At 32.8% G+C, this 20,902-nt stretch overlaps 1 protein-coding gene across 4 annotated transcripts in view; it reads right to left on the bottom strand.

The window, feature by feature from the left end:
- LOC145249633 (citron Rho-interacting kinase-like) overlaps positions 1-20,902 on the bottom strand; it is a 384,140-nt gene that overhangs the window by 248,181 nt on the left and 115,057 nt on the right. For all 4 annotated transcript variants that reach the window (XM_080111385.1, XM_080111382.1, XM_080111384.1 and 1 more), the window contains exons 20-24: positions 19,060-19,143; positions 8,367-8,441; positions 6,676-6,759; positions 2,963-3,046; positions 703-786 (exon numbers count right to left, since the gene is read on the bottom strand). In XM_080111385.1, the coding sequence (XP_079967511.1) occupies positions 703-786; positions 2,963-3,046; positions 6,676-6,759; positions 8,367-8,441; positions 19,060-19,143 (411 nt within the window). The remainder of the gene's footprint in view (positions 1-702; positions 787-2,962; positions 3,047-6,675; positions 6,760-8,366; positions 8,442-19,059; positions 19,144-20,902) is intronic.

A 20,902-nucleotide genomic window follows, 5' to 3' on the forward strand; every position in this document is an offset into this window, starting at 1 on the left:
ACATCAATACATTCTGTATTTTCTGTATCTTTATTTTTTTTGATTAAGTTGAATTCTTGACTTGCACCAAATAAAATTATCACTTCTCATGTATGCGTTTTTCATCTATGTAACAAACAATATTAATTTACTATTAATTGATTGTTTATTAAAATCAAAAATACAGTAGTGATAAAACATTTTTAAAATACTATTTTTCTATTTAAGAAAATAATCACAAAATTAAATCAACCACAATCCAAATCAACTATTTTAATGCATTTCTGTTTAAGCTTTCAACATTTGAAAAAAATTTTGAAAGCATTTAAACTACTGAATAGAAAATGATTTCAGTTTTGAAAATTCTTAGCAAATTCTCATGTATTAAGTTCAGTTTTTAAAGCTATTTTACAAAGATTAAAATATTATTTTAACAAAATTATTAGTTATAGCTTCATGAGAATTTGATTCAATTAATGATTTAATGACAAAACAATGCTGTAAAAATTAACTTTTAAATATTCCATTAAAAAAATAAAATTGTTAAAGCAAAACAAAACATAAGATTTATGTATGTGTTTATTCATTTTTTTCATTTGTCCAACTACTACCAAAAGGTGCTGTAACAGTTCACAGTGAAGGGCAAATAGTATCGGAGGTGGTGAAAAGAGGATGGAAAATATATTAAACAGAAAAGGTTAAATGTTTATCCTGTCCACTCACCCTAACTCTATCAGCAAGCCGATGTTCTTTATTTTCCAATATCTTCTTTGAAGATGTAACCTGCTCCAAATCAATTTCAAATTTCTACATAAAAGAGAAAAAAAAGAAAATTGATCAATTTTATATAATTATGTTATTAATTCAATGCCAGATAGGTGTACTTTCATACCACCACAGCAAAATAAATTGTTTCTACTGATCGGTCAATAAAACAAAGTACAAATCAAAAATAAGACAGGATAGTACAATCAAGTATAATATAAATTGAAATTTTTTTTTCAATTTTATTAATTAAACAATAAAATAAGTCAGTTATTAGACTGCATACCTCAGCCTGAGAATGTAAAGATGGACAAAAGTCTTATCTGAGCCTTACTTCTCCAGGTTGTATGAAGCCCAGAGTTATGCCATAGAAACATTGATAACTCAAACACTACTTATTTGATCAAACTGAAATTTTTTTACATGCTAGTTATTGCTATCAAAGAGCATCATATCTATATATCAAATGTGGAAAAATTGTAGGTTGAAATTCCGTCAACATTTTAACCAGTGTTTAACTTTTCATAATCAAGGTCAAGGGTAAGATAAGATGTGGGGCTTCATCAGCTACGATATGGGCTAAATGGTGAGTCTCTACAATGAACAGAAACAAAGTTATCTTCAAAAGTATGATTTGTTTTCCATGACTGACATACATATCCCAAAATTATATCAGTTTTTAGTTAGACCATGACTGATATTTTAAACAAGTTTGGTGATGATTGGTCAAGTGATGTAGCTGTACTTGAGAAAACAATGGCAAACCAACAAATAAACTCTACTGAAAATATAACCTCCTTAGCTAAGATAAAAACAATTTAATTTTTCAATATTCATGGTTAATTCAAATAGTAAATAAAATACTTTTTACTCAAGGTAATATTTTTTGCATGGTAAGATTAACAACTGTCATACTGCCTGTAATATACAGGATTAGAAAATCTGACAAAGAGTAATAATTCTTGATATATCAAGGATTTTTGATGGAGTTAGGCACAAAGGTTTGTTTCACAAGCTTGCTAGCTATGGAATATCTGGAAATATCTTTTCAACTATTTCTTTCTCACTAATAGATTCATAAAAGTAATTATTGATAAGCAGTAGTCTAATGCATATTGCATCAATGCCAGCATACCTCACCGATCTATTTTGGGCAAACTCTTTTCTTAATATTAATTAACATTTCCAAGAGCATTAACAATCAAGATCATTGTGATCCTCTCTTTTCCTACCTCGATCATATTGTGCAATGGGGAAAATGTTAGTTGGTTTTAATACATTTAAAAATCAAGCTTCTCTCCATTCATAACTGACACTTTGATCCTCACTTTACTACAGTTGAAATGGGTGGCATCTTCCTTAAGAAGGTTCCATTTTGATAAGCTTCTAGGATTGGTCTTCACTCCAAACCGTGAGTGAAAAACATGAGATTTGTTGCAAAGGTTGTTAGAAAACTAGTTGGATCTACTGCTTCAGAAGGTATAATTCTCCTGACACAATTTTCTGCCTGTAAAGAGTCAGCTATGTCCTAAGATTAAGTAATGGTGCCACATCAGAGGAGGTGCTTCAACAGAGTACAAAATTGTTTTCAAAATCTAGTGAGGGAGGTCAATCTCATCATTACAGCTTTATTACAGTAGAGACATTGCTTGTCTCTCTCTTATTTTTATTGCATGTGCTCAACTGAGCTCCAATCTCTGGTTCCTTTTTGTAAAACATTCACACCAAGAACTTGTCAGTAACAGCCAACATAAGGAATATTCCTTTCTTCCATTGTGTACCTGGAGCTAAGCAAATCTTCTATGAGCAGAATTTCTTTCTGTGGAACACAATACCACATGGCTGTTTTCCAGCTGAATACAACAGGATTATTTTTAAGTCTATTGTTACTAAGTTCTTGTTGAGTTGTCATTTTAACTGATCAAATTCTGCCCAAATCCAATCCATCATCTGCAATCCTTATGGTATCAGTCTCACCTGACATAAATCATTAATCCTTTTCATAGAGTGATCTTTAGGCTTTGATGAGCAGTGACTCTAGCATATGCAGATAAGAGCAAATAGTTATAAAGTATTTCTATAAAAAGTTAATAAAAGAAAGTGAAAGAAAACTAATGTTCAATGGTATTAAAAAAATATTGAATAAATCAAAAAACTGTTCAATTTAAGCATCCTATTCTGATTTATTTAGGATCAAAAGAAAAGTTCAATATCTTACCCGTAATTTTTCCACCATTTCTTTTTCATTAGCTTCTAAGATTTTACGTCCGGCATTAACATGATCCAATTCAGTTCCCAATGTCTGAAAAAATATCATTCAATTAGAGAAGAAAGATTTTGATTAAATTACCAGCAAGTATGAAAAGAGAAACCCTCTACCAAAACACTATTCAGAGAGAATGACATCAGCTCCAACAAATATGAACTAAAGACCAAAGGACACCACCCGAAAATTCACCACAGTTTGTATACCACACATGAAGGGCTTGTATGAAAAACTTTAAAGTAGCAATACCAGACCATTTTTTTTTCTTTACATCCAAAAAATTCAAATTAAGCATTATTGAAAAGAGCATTAAAAAAGAAATATGGTCTGAAGTCTTTTAAAAATCGGTTCATTAGAACTGGAATTATAACTATTCAAAGTATCGGAAACTGCATGGTTCACCGGAAATTTAATCTTAAGTCAGTCCTATTCAAATGCATATAAGCTTGTGATTAAAAATGGTAAGAAATTTTCACCATTTACAGAACTATTCATCTTTAAAAAGCTGTATCTTCAGATCTCTTTCAAAATATTATGATGAAATTTTGAACACATTATCACAATACCTTGAAGATGGCTGTACTTATGACCATCTCATTTGGTAATTTACATACTAATTAGTATATTTAAGTTTCATTTTAATGACTAAGTAGAAACATAAAAAAAAAAAAAAAAAAAAAAGGTAGGTGAGGCTTTATCATCAGATGAAGTATTATTCTGATGGATATTAACATTTGTCACTGTGAAAAATCCAAGATCACGATCAGGAAATCCAAGATGGCAACTGGAAAATGCAAGATGTCCACCATGACCAGATTCATAAAAAGTTTTAACAAAATATGGCTTGTAGCATATCAAATTGAAGGAAATTTTGTACAGATGTGATTATGTTTTAAAGCACATAAAACTATGTCCCATTATTAAAAATTGCAGTATTGTAAGTATTTTCTGTTTTATATATGACTTTGGAGGAAACATCATGGCTAAAGAATATAAGCTGTGAACTATTATCAACCACCTAGTGGAGTTTGTAGCAAGCATAATCTAAAAATACTGAAATTTGTAGGAATCAGATTTTGCAGCTCATTGTACAATGAATTCTTCAAGATTTCTTAATTTTAATTTTCTTCTTTTTCTAATCAGTTTATGAACTTTGATTCTCAATGTATTGAGTTATTGAATATAATACTGTAAAATTTCCAGCATATTGAAAATGTTTTAAATGGGTATGGAAATCAGAAAGTTTTCAAATGGATACATTCTTCAATTAATGGGAAAATTTGCCACAAATCATTCATTTAAAAAATCTCATGTTATCAGTTCTTGTTACCATTCCTAACAATGCGTACATAAAAAGTGTTCAACCGATTCTCTTAAAACTTTTAGGACATAAGAAATTATTATCAAATGCTGTTGGAACAAAGTTTCTATCTTAACTTAGATACTACAAAACTGAAAATTTGAGATATTCTAACTTAACTGAAAAGATGCTAGTGTTTTGTTCAAATTCTCTAGCAATGACAATTCTTTTGCCTGATTGACTAAAAAAAGATATGAAACTTCATTAACTGGTAGAATTTTCATATGTGAAGAGACCCGACCGCATAGTTGCAAAAAGTCATCTACGGTTAGCAGGCATGCAATACTGGCATACTTCATTGTAAGTCATCAGATTTAAATAGCAATTTCTTGGAATATACAAATCACAACAAAAATATCAAAATACCATTTTAAAGAAAAATTTATTGTGAACAGAGTCATATAAGTTTTATTTTGATAGATGAAGAAGAAATTTATTAATTACTGCTTTAAAGACTAAAATTCTATGATTGTTAGGTAAAGTAGCGGTGTGAACCTTGTCCAGTACTGAATAGTACATTTTCTAATAATAGTATTCAGGAATGATTCGACTGAAAACAGCTTGTGCGAATCAAGCCTCCTATAAAAGAAAAAATCATGACTAAGAATGTTGTGTATGAGATCACTTGTAAATGTGGAAAACTATACAAAAGGTGAGACATATCGTTCACTAAGGGTGCAAAGAACATCAAAAAGCATGGAGAGATTGAAAAGTTGGATATGGCTGACCATATATAGAGGGTAAAGAGAAACCATCTATCTTTACAGAACAAAATCAAAATTATAGACAGAAAAAAATAATGGATGGTAAGAAAACTCAAAGAAGGGGTAATGATCAATTACTAAGACTTAATATAAAATTTAACAATACGAAAATCATTAATTAGAAATAATATATATAGACCTGCACTGGTTAGAATACTTGGAAAAATCAATTGTAAAAAGTAATATCCTTCTGAAGGTTGAAGATTCAATCTTCAGTGTAGGCGACTGAAAAATACAATCGCGAATTACTTACAACCACTATCATAAGTCAGGGTTAATTGAACGAGAACATGCTACTCCTGTGTTGTTTGAAATTTTGTTCAGATTCCTGAGTTCGACAAGATACAGCTGAAGAAGATTGCAGGTTACGTAGATAGAAACATTATGAAAATGACACTCAAAATGAGAACGGTTGTCCAAAAAATCCAAATATGATTAAGAGTGAATAAAATGAGAAGTAGCAGGAGGAAAGGTAACAATGGGAATATTCAACCCAAAATTTTCAATTTAATCCTTCTAACAAGGCAGTATATTTTCATTTTATCTTCAATCAAACCTAAAAATAAATTTCACAAAATGATATAAAAGAACACACTGATTATTATTGAGTTGTTTTAAAATGTCGCAATGAATGGAAAGAATTGTCTTGTTACTAAAAAACCAAGTGAAGTCTTTATCTGTTAAAATAAAACGAGTTCTCTTCTAATATACAAAACAGAAGGAAAAATAAGATATTATAATTATTTACAATTTCCAGATTGGTTCCCTTATCTTAGCTTTGTTATCATATTTCAGATGCTTTGCAATTAAGGCTTCTTTAGAGGTCTTGTATTAAACTCGAGAATGTTAAGAAATAATAATCTAGTCAGTAGGCCAAGTATCAAGATAAACATGAGGTCCTCTAACCGAGGAGCAAGATGAATACGTTTATGAATCTAAGTTGACATATGATGCAGCTTTTGGAGTCTAGTATCTCCCAAGGAAAGATGGATTTATAGCTTTCCAAAGAATACTAGTAAAAGTGATGTAATCGCCAACATGATACGTCAATAACCACAGTTGGTTTTGTTTTATGCATATTAACTTTTTTCATGTTATTTAATATCAAATCCAGTTATTTTGTAAAAGTTTTCAAACTTCAAGTTATTAATATCTTCAAATATTTCTTCATGATGAAAATGTATATTTTTCTGTACGCATATATTTTATGAATAGCTTGTAAATTGTAAATTCTATTTAACAAATAGATGGGACTACTATCACTCTAGCACCTGGAAATAATGGCAACTAAGATGATTATTCTATTCCCAAAGCTTATAAATTAGGGTTTTAACATCAATTTAGAATTATACCTAGCATAATTATGGCTCCACTTGATTAATTGATAGGGTAAGAAAACAGAGTGGGTAGAAAATGTAAATCATAAAGGGTTAAAAGAAGATACATTTTGGAGGGTCGTGCCAGAAACTGAATTAGTCGTTTACAACATTCTAACACACACAGTGTGTATGCATTGAAAGCCCAAGAAAATAATGATTTACCTTTAGTTCATTCTGAAGACGATATTCCTTGGTTTCAAGGAGTTTATTATCCACATTCTCCTGGTCCACTTGATTTTCCAGTTCCTGAAATGTAAATATTCAAAAATTAAATTAAAATTTCACTACCATATTTGATACGGTGTTGAGAGATTGTAATGAGTTATGCAAACTGAAAGTAAGTTAACTAAAAAATGGTTACACATGAATAAAATTTTAACAGTTTCTACAAGAATCAACCTTTCAACAGCAACCAATGAAAACATTTTACCATTTCTTGAATCCATTTAAAGCATTAGTGATACTTAAGATGACAATCCTCAGTAATCATAAGTTACATTAAATATGATTTTAATTTCATATTATTGTGTAAAATAAATTTTAAATTTTAGTAAAAACAAGTAGTTTTTTATTTAAGATTTTAAAACTTTATGAATATTTAAATCATGACATATTTACATAAATCTACACAAGTGTAAAATTTTATGATAATCATTTGCAAAGTCCTTTTGAAAATGTGCGAATTTTAAAATTAAAAAAAAAAGTACCTGTTTTCACTAAAATTTGAAATATTTTTTTTTTATTTATTTATTTATTTATTTTTTTTTTTTTACACACAAAAGATTGAGGTTGATCCAATGAACAACCACATGCATATCACGCATAAATGTCCTTCACTTAGATGATTAGATACACTTAGAATATACACTGGGAATCAAGTGAGCGGTGCCTGGGCAACCCAAAGAGTTCTTGCTGGTCAGGAAAACAATGTGTGGCATACCATTTCCTCCATGTTCCATTCCACGAGGCAAACAATGTAATAAAACCATGAGGCAAGTAAAGAAATGGATGTTAAGAACCAATACAAGGCAAGTATACGTCACCCGTACAAGTCTATTGTGCCCTTCTGTAAAATTTCTACTGAGGTAGGAGCTAATTAATGAGAGACTTGTACAAGTCACAGTTCCTAATGGTTTTCTTTCTTCAGTTATCATAAGAAGCATCTTTCATAATAATGATTCAAATGATCATTCCTGCCATCAACCATCTTGGAGAAAATTGTTAATTTGTTGGTAATTACCATAGAAGAGCTGTTAAACTTGCTGCTAATCAGTATTTTAATAATATCGTTTAAGTGAAATTTTAAAAAGACGCAAAGAACTGAAAAAGAATATTCAAAATATTTCAATATTTAAAAATATAAGAAACAACTTTGGTGAAGAGAAACTATGTTGTTTGTCTTTCAAGGCTACAATTAACAATGTGATTTGGATATTTTTCTTTTGGACGGAATGCTAGACAATTACAGACGAACAATAAAGATAATCATTTTAATTTAATTTCATTGACTTAAACATGGATTTATTTTCTTAACTATGAATTGCTTGTGGCTTTCATCAAAAGGGACATGAGGCGAATCTAAACATACTTGTCTAGATGATGTAACAATCATTCTGTTCTACAATTTAAAATTACAAACTAACTAAAAATTCTTCTAAGTCACATAATCAAATTAAACATTGCCTCATATCAACAGGTGAATCAAGAGATCAAGCTACATTGATCACAGTTGATATTATGCATTTTGGCCAATCATTTTACCAAATGCCAAAAACATTTTACTTTGATTATTAATAATTGTACACTATATGAAGATATACATCTGAAAAAAGAAAGAAAGAAATGTTTGATACCTTTATTCTTGCAAGTAACTGCTGTTCTTTTAATTTTTTTCCTTGTTCTATTTCATCCAGCATTTTCTCTAATTCCTGACAAGAAAATAAATTATTAAAAAAAAGAAAATGTTAATACATTCCAAAGTAAGAATGAGCAATTTTGCTTCATAAATATTAATCTTAAGATTCAATTAAAATGTCTAAATTAACTTATCTAAAAGAAGTATACCTTCAGAATTTTGAAGATAGAGATCAGCATTTCTGATAATTAAGACAACTGTTTAACAGTAATCTGAATAACACAGGTGCTTATTCATAATTAAAATTGATTAATAAATCAAAAATGCAGAAAAATCCTTATGATATATGTACCTGTCACAGAATGAAAATGTCATATTAGAAAAATCATGCAAATTAATTAAGTAGTTTTAGTTTTATAAAGAAAATCCAAATTTACGATTTTTAGTAATTAATAATTTTGTAGTTGTGGCAGTTCTCAACTCCATTATTGTATCTTCATAAAATCTGATTTTCTTATTTGAAAAATAAATAAATCAATAAATACTCAATGAATTTATGTGATTTTTGGAATATAATATCTTCAATCCATGATGGGTATATACATTACAAAGATTTTTTTTTTGAAAGTGTAATTCTAAATAAGCATCTACGAATATACGATCATCGTTCCAAAGAAAACCCACTCAAACATTCATATTTAATACTTTTACTCAATAAAAAAGCCCATTGCCTTTTTTATAGTCAATAAAATCAATTAAAATTATCATATTTGATTGATACGTAATAAATAGTGTTAACAATAGAATTCATTTTTTTTTTATTAACTTACATAGTTATCCAAAATATTATTAAAAATTAAATTGTTCCTGACAAATTAAAATTTTTAAGTTAGTTAAAAAAATAATTTTTGTGATGTTTTGAAGGAAAATCACAAGTAGAGCACGAGTTGTCTCCTCCTATAATCACTTAGTTGAATAGTGTAATTTTTTTTTTTTTTTTTATAATTTAAATTCAATTTTCAGTCCAAACAAGACACAGTGCCACTTTGAAGTAGGGGGCTACTACCAGGGACATAAGTTGTAGGGATATTATGAAGGGAGATGAGTAGCAAGATGTCTGTTCACATTACACTTCTGTAAGTCAGTACAGTTAGGAAAGCAAAATCCCGGAAGGGAGTTCCAAAGTCTAGAAGTTCTGGGGAATAAACTATTGAAATATAAGATTTTCTTACACCTAGGGATCTCTACTGTGTAGGGGTTGGATTTTGCTGTTTGTCGGGGGTATTTACATCGAGGGGGTACAAGTTTGTAGTTTGTCAGAGCATTCACCATTAAAGTACTTGTAGAACAGGCAGAGGAATGCAACATTTCGTCAATGGGACAGAGGCTGAAGTTTACATGACTGTTCAGGACCTATCAGGTTGGTAACTCTCTTTAAAACCATGCCCAGGAGTGAGAGACAAGTAGCAGATGCACCAGCTCAAATGTTACAACAGTACACCATACATGGGCGAATAATGGCCTTATAGAGGTATAAGATACTTTCAGGCGTAAGTAGCTTTTTAGCACAGTAGAGAGAGCCCACCTTCTTTGCAGTAGCCTTGGCAATGCTCTTAATGTATCTGCTCCAATTCATGTTCCCTAGGAACGTTAGACCAAGGAGTTTAAAGGAAGTACTTTCAGATGTGTTTTTGGCCATTGCTATTGGTGGTAGAGAAGGTTTCTTGTAATTATTGAAGGAAACAAGCATTGAATGAGACCATCCATTTTTGCCCCGATTCCACTACAGATTAGAGGTCTTCATCTAGTGTTTCTGCCATTTCCTTAGATATGTGCTCATTCGTTTTCTCCTCGTGCCTGTTATAGAGCATGGTGTCATCCGCAAATATACCCATCTCAGAAATGTTCAGTAATGAACCATTCATTAGATTAGAGGGGAAAACTACTTTTCTGAAAAAACACAATTTTTGTCAATTGTGATTAAGTCTCCGAGAGTGCACACCACAGTCTTCTAGTTATTTTAAGTAAATAACTATTAGTTCCAACTTTCCATAAAGTAATGAAGAAAATTTCAAAAATTTGTAAAGAATTGCAATTTTAGGCCATTTTCGCTCACTAGAGAACAAACCAGAGTTTTTTGAAAGTCTTCTTTTGTCAGTTGTCTGCATTCATGGTCATTGACATCTTTTTGTGAAAAACTAATAAAACAATAATGGAATAATAGACTAAAAGACTGGCAAAAACATGTTGTTTCTGATTAACAGTGGAGACTAAAAAAAACAAAAAGAAAAATTAGAGGAATTAAAAAGGAAAATCTTCCCAAACTGATTTATTTGCAGTTTGGCATATCTTTATATTAATAATCTTTTTTTTTGAGTTTCGTAATAATGCATACAATTTAATGTGTTAACATATCCAAAACCAAATATTCTCAAAATAATAAAATATTTTTTGACTGAGGTAATAATTTTTTTTTTTTTTTTTTTTTTTAACAAGGTAGTCACTACTTATCAAGGCCCGGAAGCCACTCGGGGATAAGGGTTATTGCGTTTACAGTATGTTAGTATTGCAGATTTGATAAAGTGTCTTATTTAAGGAGGCGGTTCATCAGGAATTTGTTTATGTTGGACATGAAGACATCCAGGTTGTAGTCAGGTGAGAAACAGGCAAACGGAACAGAGTTCCACAGGCGTACACTTCTAAGAAAGAAGCTTTGTTCATGGAATCTATGTTTTAGTTTTGGCACGGATAAAGAGTGGGGAAACTTTTTGACAGTGGTTTCAGCTAGACGGATGTTTATCATATTATATTATCATATTAGCAAGGGGAACCAGAGATTGGAGCTCAGACGAGCACTTGCCATGGAAGTAACGATAAAACAAAGACAGGCTCGCAATGTCTCTCCTGTGGGTTGGTTGGTTGTTTTTGTTTTACGGCATATCAACCCTTTTCAGGTTATTTAATGCCGAATCCAAAGATTTTGAAGAAAAAATTTTTTAATAGAATATATTTGTTGTTTTCACGTCGGTTTCTATTTAACCCATAGTTGGGACCCTAACAGGTACTACCACTCCGGGTCAGAGTGGACCTGGGAGCAATAGTAATTAAAGGGTGGCTCCACACTCCTCAAAGCCCACAAGCTGGGGCCCTCACCACTGGATATAGTTTAAGGTCCTCTCCTGTGGGAGAGCGGTTGCAAGGAAGAGAAAAAGGCATCTCTCACTAAGCCACGAAGCCTATTTTATACTCTGTCAAGGCAGGATAGGCTGTTTTTAGCAGCTCCTGCCCAGATGTGGCAGCAGTACTCCATCCTTGGACATACTTGGCTTTTATATAGATAGAAAATTGCATGAGCAATGAGATATCTTCTGGAGTGGTAAAAGGATCCTACCATTTTTCCAGCGACCTTGGCAATTGACTTGATGTACGTGTTCCATTTCAGGTCAGAAGCTTATTGAAACATGGAGCTTCCCCTAGATGAGAGCCATCCATTTTAATTGATACCAGATGGATAAAAGTAGACCAAAAATAGTCACAGGAAAAATGAGAAGGTATATTGTCTGCTGCCTTTGTTGACTCCTGCTGAATTGCTTCTCTCTGGTGTTAGCATGTACTAAGATGGATAACCATTTGGGAATAACAGGTGTTGTATATAGAATGCAGCCCTAGTGACAAATTAATACCAATCTGCAAATATAACACAAGACAGTATTGGGCTATTCATTATGATCTGCTTTAACTAGCCACTGGCTGGCAATGACAAGACTAATTTCAGAATATCTTAAATAATGGAGAAAATATAGAACTAATGGTTTATATCATATATATGAAAGTTATGTTTCTTTGTAACATTGCATCAGAGTTTGGTATTGAAAGATCACATTTGCATGTTCTTAAAAAAGCATATCTGATATGTTCCACTGTAAATGGAACACAAAATTTCATTTTCTCCTTACTTTCCACACAAAACAAAGCTTTATATTAATAAAAGGTTCTTGTCTAAATATTTATATTAATAAAAAGGTTCTTGTCTAAAATTCCTCCTATATTAGAAAATGAAAATAAAGAAAAATCTATATGATGCATGTATCCGTGATGAAACAACATATTCCAAAAATCACATAAATTGATCAAGTAGTTTTATTTTTGAATAAGAAAATTAAATTTTATGAGTAATGAAAGAGTGACTGTCTTGTTTGCAATTTTGAAAACAATCTAAGGGGGAAACAAAGGGAGGTAACTTAACAATAATTAAAACCTGATAGATTTATATTGTAATACCTACAAATTCCCATTAATCACTTAAAAATGATTTTCTTTATAAAAATAAAACTACTTAATCAATTTACATAATTTTTGGAATATGATATTTTTGTTTAATCATAAGTACATACATCATACAGATCTTTCTTTCTGTTTTTAATATAGAGGGAATTCTGGGTAAGAATCTAATAAAATTAAACACTTCTTTGAAGGACAGCCAGATATCCTCAGCTGTGGACTCTTCGAGTTGAAATGTTTCTAAACTGTCGAAACAGTTTGACATCTGGAGTTGGAACTTGGCTTTGGTCTCCAGGCATTTGAGTCGTGAAATGTCACATTTTTAAGTTGGTTGGTGGATAGATTGGCTTTCAGGCGTAGGCGTAGCTTTACACGGACCATCATATGATTGGAGCCATGCTCATTACCGGTCTCCACGCCTTGGTAAGAATGGTAGTCTAGCATGCTGGAGGCCCAACGAGTTCTGATGAGAACATGATCGATCTGGTTATGAGTGACTCAATAATTGGAGTACCAGGTGACTAAGTGGCATGGCGGATGCTGGAAATTGGTGCTTGACACTGTCATCTGGCTTACAGCAGCAAAGTTGTTAAGATGATCACCATTTAAGAAATAGTCACCAACAGCAAAGGGGCCAACAACATATCAGGGTCAGTGCAAGCGTTGACGTCACCTGCAACCACTACGAAGTCTCTTGCTGGAATACTATCTATAACAGCCTGCAGGCTATCGTAAAAGGTATCCTCGGTGACATCATCTGCATTGACAATGGCAACGTACACAGCCACTAGTGATGTTGAAAAAGGCACCTCGTAGATGGACATTGGCAAGACGTGGAGAGATTGACTCCCAGGCAAGGAGAGCGTTGCTCGCCTAATGATTTAACCGAATCCATTTGTAGGATTGCTGTAGTAAAGGTGATAAGATCCATCATTTTGGGGGATTTTGATTGTTTTGTGGCCATGATCTGCAAGGCTGACCTTCGGAAGGTAGGCTACATTAACATTGTACTAGTGGAGGGTGTGTTTTGTCACCTTTTAACACGTGCACGCTCCAACATGCAAATTGATGACTGATTTGGGTCTGAGAATCCTAGTTTGCTGACGAGGCACTCACTGCGCTGAGAAAGAGAGTGCGTCAGTTTCTTCCAACGCTGTAGCAGTAGTCGTAGTTAAGGTAGAAGTAGAATTCATTTTTATATTTAGGAGTTTCTAGAGAATATGAAATCCACAAGCGGTCCCCAAACCCGCCTGTATATCCTTGTTGAAGGAAGTTGGCTTTTGGAGCTCGGTTTTAAGGCACCGAACATTCGCCTTTCACACCCTCCAATTTGTATGGGACAGGAATTTGGCAGAGGTGAGTAGGTTGCTTAAGTCTACATGGGCTATTTTGTAGACCAGCAGGAGTGCTATGCATACTAAACCTTTTTAAAGCATGTACTTGCTTGCCATAGATGATGATGATGATGAGAGGTACAATTAAATAGATTTAAATATGAATAAATACAATGATCATGACAATGGTGATGATTGGTACACTTAAATAAATTTAAACATGAATAAATAAAAACAAACCCAACTCATACGATACATAGAGCAAGGAGTCATAAATTGTGGAGTTTTGTGCAAAGTTCAACTTGAAGGAGCATTTAAAACGGCAGGATTCCTCAATGATCTTGAGGATTGGGATGATGGGTATAATTAAATAGATTTAAATAAGAATAAATAAAAAAAATGAACTTGCCCAACAGATTGGGTAAAACCAGATGCTATGCAAAGGACTGGATCTCTGGTTACACCAAGCTTGCTAACAAAATAAAACTAGCCCACTGCTTTGGATGTGATCGCTTCCACCAACTGTGCCAAGCAACTGCCCACTCAGAAATGGCTGATTGAAATGTCCACTAGACAAAAATCGCCGAAGATATGGAACATGCAGCATCAGTGGGGGACAAGGAAGCTTTACAGTATTCTCCAGTCCAGCACCAAACCATTCCAGGGAAGCAGTGAGGTGATCCTAAACCAACAAAGAAGACTCATTTCCAATCTTGATAAGCGGATACAACAATGAAGCGACCACTTCGCTGCTCAACCATGTTAGCAACATTACACAACTGAACCTGATCAACACCTTAAATACATACGATTGTGACACCTCTACCTCAATGCTGGACGAAACCAAAGACATCATCAAAAAGCTAAAAAGCAACAAAGTGGCCAGTGAGGACGGCATCTCTGCTAGAAATCTTTAAAATTGCATTAGTGGGCCCTATTCTTCATCAGATCATCTCCCGTGTGTGGGAAACCGAGAGCCTTCCCCAAGACTGGAGGGACGCAGTTCTGCTCCCTTTCTTCAAAAAGGGCGACAATTGTTGCTGCAGTAACTACTGCGGAATAAGCCTCATCGATATTATCGCCAAAATCTTTGCTTCTATATTACTGAAGAGGTTTCAGAGAAAACATGTTACCAGAATCAGACCGGATCATGACTGCACAGATCAGATTTTTACGCTGCACTGAATCCTTGAACATCGCTAGAGCTTTCAGCAGAAAACACTTGTGTGCTTCATCGACTTTGCCGATGCCTTTAACTTAACTGTAAAGCTATTTAACAGATAATGCAGGCAGACACCTTTCGAGTCATCTCCCTCTCAATGCAAACCAAATAGTCTCCTGTGCATCATGAGTTACTGGAATCTGTTTAAATAGAAACAAAGTCAATAACTCAGCAAAAATAACTTTCTCGGTTACATGCAATATGGTTTCCATTTTGCTAGATCTACATCATATGTGCTAACAGTTATAGGATTAGCAAATCTCTCAATGGAGGCTTCCTTTCCAGGGCAATTACCCTTGACATATCAAAGACCTTTGATAGGGTATGGCATAAAGGTCTAGTGCACAAAATCTCCAGCTATGTTATAACTGGAAATGTCTTCTCAATTATTAAATCATTTCTCTCTGATTGGTTCATAAGAGTAGTGGTTGATGGGCAGAAATCAGAAGCTCACAGTATTAATGCTGGAGTTCCTTAGGGATCCTTCCTGGGTCCAACTCTCTTCCTGATCTACATTAATGATCTCCTAAATCACATCCCAAGATCATTCATAGACATTTATGCTGATGACACCACCATCTATGGCAACATTTCAAAGGCCATAAACGACCAAGTTCTTTCTGATTCTCTCTCTCCTCTGATCTTGGTGCAATGGGGAAAGGGGTGGCTGGTAAATTTTAATGCATTTAAAACCAAGCTATCTTTCCATCATCACCGCTCTGAGCCCTGTCTGTCTGAAATGAATAGCTCTCATCTTGGGAGATCCATGTTTTAACAAGCTTCTGGGTTTAACCTTTATTCTTGATCTGAGATGGAACACTTACATCAAATCAGTTGCCAAGGCTGCTGGAAAATGGTGGGATCATTCTACCACTCCAGTAAATATCTCACTGCTGATGCAATTCTCTACCTGTATAAGTGCCAAGTATGTCCAAGGATGGAGTACTGTTGCATCCCGCCGAAACTGCTGAACTTGATCAAAGCTGTTTAATTATCTACACGCATAAAGGTCCACACATACGGTCAATCAAGAGTTTAACTTCTTTGAAATATGTTCGGGAGTCAGTCAGGGCTGTTTTCTCTCCCCCACAATCTTCAACTATGTTATTGACTGGATCACCTCCAACTCTCTAGCAAATTTTCCACAGGTCACCATGAGCCATGACCTATGCATCTCTGATTTTGACTATATTGATAATATAGCTATCCCACGTGAAAGCTTTGATTCATATTGCCATTACTCAGATGCAGAATTTTGCTTCAAAAGGTAGGAATGAAGATCAACGTGACAAGACAAAATTACTAGCGGCTGGATTCTCCCCAAACAATTCACAACCAATTTTCCTTGGAGAAATCCTTGAAGAGGTCCAAAGTTTCAAATACCGGGGCTCTATTATCACTACAACAGGCCAAGATGAAAAAGATACTGACAACCATATCAACAATGCCCACGTTGCCTTCTGCCACCTTCACACTTGACTCATCTCCAAAAATGAAATCAGACTTGATACAAAAATTTAAATATACCAAGCTCTTGTCTGCACTATTCTCCTATACGTATGCAAAACCTGGCCAGTACACGTTTGTGACCTGCACAGACTGAAAGTTTTTGATCAATGTCTACACCGCATCCTTTGGATTTGCTGGCACCAATTTGTCCCAAACACCATTATCCATTCACGCTGCCGGATACCATCCCTCAAACAGACCCTCCTTTTGAGACATCTCTGATGGTTTGGTCACACTCTGCGCCAGCAACCAGATGACTTCATCCATGCCACCATCAACTCAACCCAACTTCAGGGTTGGAAGAAACGATGCGGTGGTCAGCTGCAAAACTGGCTCAGCATGGTGAAGCAAGATGCTGATCTGATCCTGTATTCTGAGTGCGCCGCTGGAACTGTGAATGGCTGGACCTGATATTGAAGGTAGCCTCAAACTGACGTGCCTGGGCGGCATCTATACAAAATGCAGAGAATGCAGTTGGAAGAGCTGGTTCAACCAACCCACAATGAATGCTGACACAACAACACTTTTTGTCTGTCTGTGTATGTGTTTCTCATTTCAGATTCTTGTCAAACTTTGGAACCGGTAAAGAATTTTGATCTGAATATTTTATTTAATCCCCGATGATAAATTGTTTTCATTTCATCAGCCATGACAAGGTAGAAGCATTAATTTATGTTATCTATAATTATTATTGCCTAGAGTAAGGACTGACCTTCAGCCTCCAAAAGACTGTCACTTAGATATGTCTATATTAAGATAAAGTCTAATGATTAAAAGCATTGGTTAACATGAAGATATAAATAAAGTTGATATATTATGTAAAGATAGACATTGTTTTTTTTACAGTGTCTTATCCTTCCCGGTTCAATCCTTACTACAGGTAATAACATAAATTCACCAACCTTATCAGGTGCATCTTTTTCAACATGGAAATGTTTACAGAATTATTTCAGACTGAACCCTTCATTAAATCTACAGGGGAAAATTGTTCTTATTCCATCAGTCATGAGCAGATAGAAATCTTATTTTATATTAATTTTAGTTATTCTTGCTTAAAGTCAAAACCGAACTTTTTCAGAAGACGGTTATTGTTAATCAATGTTCTTACTCACCAGGCCATAAAGCCATGGTGACAATTCCTGTATGAATTTTGGCAAACTTAACTTAATTTTGTCTAGATGCATAGCATAACTAGTTATTACTATTGAATTTTTAAAATACATTTTTACTCAGTTATGACTACTGAAATGAGAACAATTTAGGCCAGGGATTACTAAATTCACAAAAATGAACTTGAAGGTCAGAGGTTACATCAGTCGAAACATTATGAAACAAAGGAAATGATAATTCAAATGATACAGAAGATCGTTTAGTATAGTTTCAGAATATTTTAATTTTTGACAACATTAACATGTTTGATTTAACATCCAGATAAATGTTGCCTATGTTTTCCAATGCTTGATTGAACTTTTCCAAAAAAAAATGTAACATTTTTTTTTCTTCAGTCATTCTCAATATATTTATGTATGGATACCTTTGTATATACCCAAAAATTATCAAATCTCTGTATTAATAAAACTTTTTCTTGTCTATACGTAACTTTGATATATACAGATTGAATTTGTTTTATCTACTATTAACCAAATATTTATTGAAAAGTTTTACATTTTTAAAAAAGGTTTTTTTTTTGTTTTTTAATTATAATTATGAATATATTTTTAATTACTTTTCTCTCATTTTTGTACTTGGCAATACGTCTCCACCCAGATAATGCTGGGTAAATATAGAGGAGTGAACCTTCATATGACTTAGAAGACTTTCTCCTAAAATAATTTTTAAGAAAAATAATCTTTTTGTTCATAATTTAAAGTAAAACAAGGCTTTTCTATGAACAATTTAATCAAACACCAGCTAATATTGAATATTTTTGCGACAATCCAAGCACAACTAACTTAACATTAACCCTTGTCAGTCACAACACAACTATAGATCCTTTATCGGCAATGAAAATTGAGCCATAGTTGCTAAACCATACATCTTTGGCATACAACATAAACAGTTATGAACTACTAAAAATAGCAATAGCTTATACACAATCTTAAAAACTTACAATCAAATTTATACAAACAAAACTATTCATCTAGACACTTTAAAATCTTATTAATGCTTTACTTTTGATTATTCTAATAAGTCATAAATAAAATCATATATTTATGTATGGATAAACTTTTCCATTACAACTACATCTAGCATATAAAATATTTCTTTTGTTTAAATATAATTCAATATCTTTAGATTAAAATAGCTTTATACAGTTTAATAAGTGAAATAAACAAGGAACCTACTCTTATTTTCTCATTTTGTAATTCTTCTCGACTTTCAAAAATTTGACGACTTGTACTCTCTCGATTAGCTTGTCTCTGGGCTTCCTGAAATAGAAACCTTGATATTAATGCAGGTTTACCTTTTTCTAATCACACCTTGTTGTGAGGAGAAGATTAGAAACACAATAAATAATTGCAAAAAATATTTCATGTTATTAATAAGATAACATTTTAGGATAAATTTTACATGTAATATTTCAGTGCTTTCTTTGCACAAATGAATGTGTAAACATCAGCATAAGAAAAAATATATTTTAACTATTAAATATCAGGAATACACAAAAAAAATGAATTTAAAAAATGAGAAAAATTGAGGCAATAACTCATTTGTTTACCTACGGATGCACAGAACTAAAAAAAAAAAATAATAATAATAATAATAAAAAGTATTCGTCCCATTTCTAGAAAAATCTTCAGAGGAAAATAAAGAAATTCTTGTGTATATTCATTACATAAGCTTTTCCTGTTCAAATAAAATAATCAAACAAAATTATTATGCTTATCATGATCTGTAGTTTAGTGAAAATCAGCACCATTTGTGTTTACATTTTTAACGGGACATCTTTTTCATACTGTAAATTGCTTTTTTGGTTTATTATGCATTTTTTTTTGTAATAAAACGTAAGTATATTTTTGTAAATTTGGTATCTTATGAGTTTAATTTATTAATTATTGGTGAAATAGTATAAGAAAACTGATAATTATTTTTCCAGAAATTTTTAAAGTTGATTTATTCGGACTTGAAATTTAAACAAAATGTTTTTTGGGTTTTTTTTTTTTTAAACATTTTTTAACATTTTTCACATTTTTTTTTCCTTTTAGAGATTAACTTTGATCCGTTATCTTTCAAACAGTCAAAATTTAGACGTAAATTAAAAACAATAATTATGATAAGCATCTTTTAAGAAGCATAGGAGTCTGTTTTTTTTTTGGGGGGGGGGGGGTTCAGTTATTTTTGCCCCTACCTATATATATTTTGTCTATGAACTGGATGGACATTCTACCTAATTGTTTCAAACACAGACTCAGATAGGCCTTCAATCCAAACCCAACTTCAATTATAATGAAGATGGATATCTGTTTACCCCATTCATCCATTATAAAACTTCAGTAGATCTCCGCAATACAGTGGCCGTAGGATACTTTTTTTTTCAGGTTACAATGTGGAATACAATGTTTTTCCGGCCTCTGGTTACGGTATTTGCCCTGCTTTACAATGTTATTTATAATGTTATTTGATTATATACTGTACTGTATTTTGTTACTAATTTTTAAATGTTGTATCCTAGGGTTCTACTGTATAAGTAAAAATAACTGCTCTATATGATATACTACTTTACAACTACTTCTTATATGACCATCAATCTCGAGTGGATTGAGCAGACTCTTTTCAATAAATCAGCTGCATTACAAATTGATTCCTTCCAACTTGAACATGAGCAGCATATTTTGTGTGGCCATGTCAAACCATTTCCTTTTTTAACAACTATAAAGTTTTTCCCCCCGAGATCTGATATTCTCTTTTTTACAGATCTCAAAACCATAGAAGGTTTCACTTCAGTAAGTGTTTTCTTTAATCAATGTTAACCAAGCCAGTGGAAAAACCATTAGAATTGATGATGATCAGTACTTTCATGTGTACATCATTTGATCGCAGCTCATTAGGTTTCACAATGGTAGAAGAGAATTTATCGCACAAAAAAGTTTTGTAGATACCTCATTTGCTGCGATTTTGAATTTCCAACCCAGATTACGGATGGCAAATAAACATGTTTTGTACAAGAGTAATGTTTGTATCAATCTT

Source organism: Euprymna scolopes, chromosome 28 (genome assembly GCF_053919585.1).
Source record: "Euprymna scolopes isolate OS-2025 chromosome 28, ASM5391958v1, whole genome shotgun sequence".
NCBI classification, from domain to species: domain Eukaryota; kingdom Metazoa; phylum Mollusca; class Cephalopoda; order Sepiida; family Sepiolidae; genus Euprymna; species Euprymna scolopes.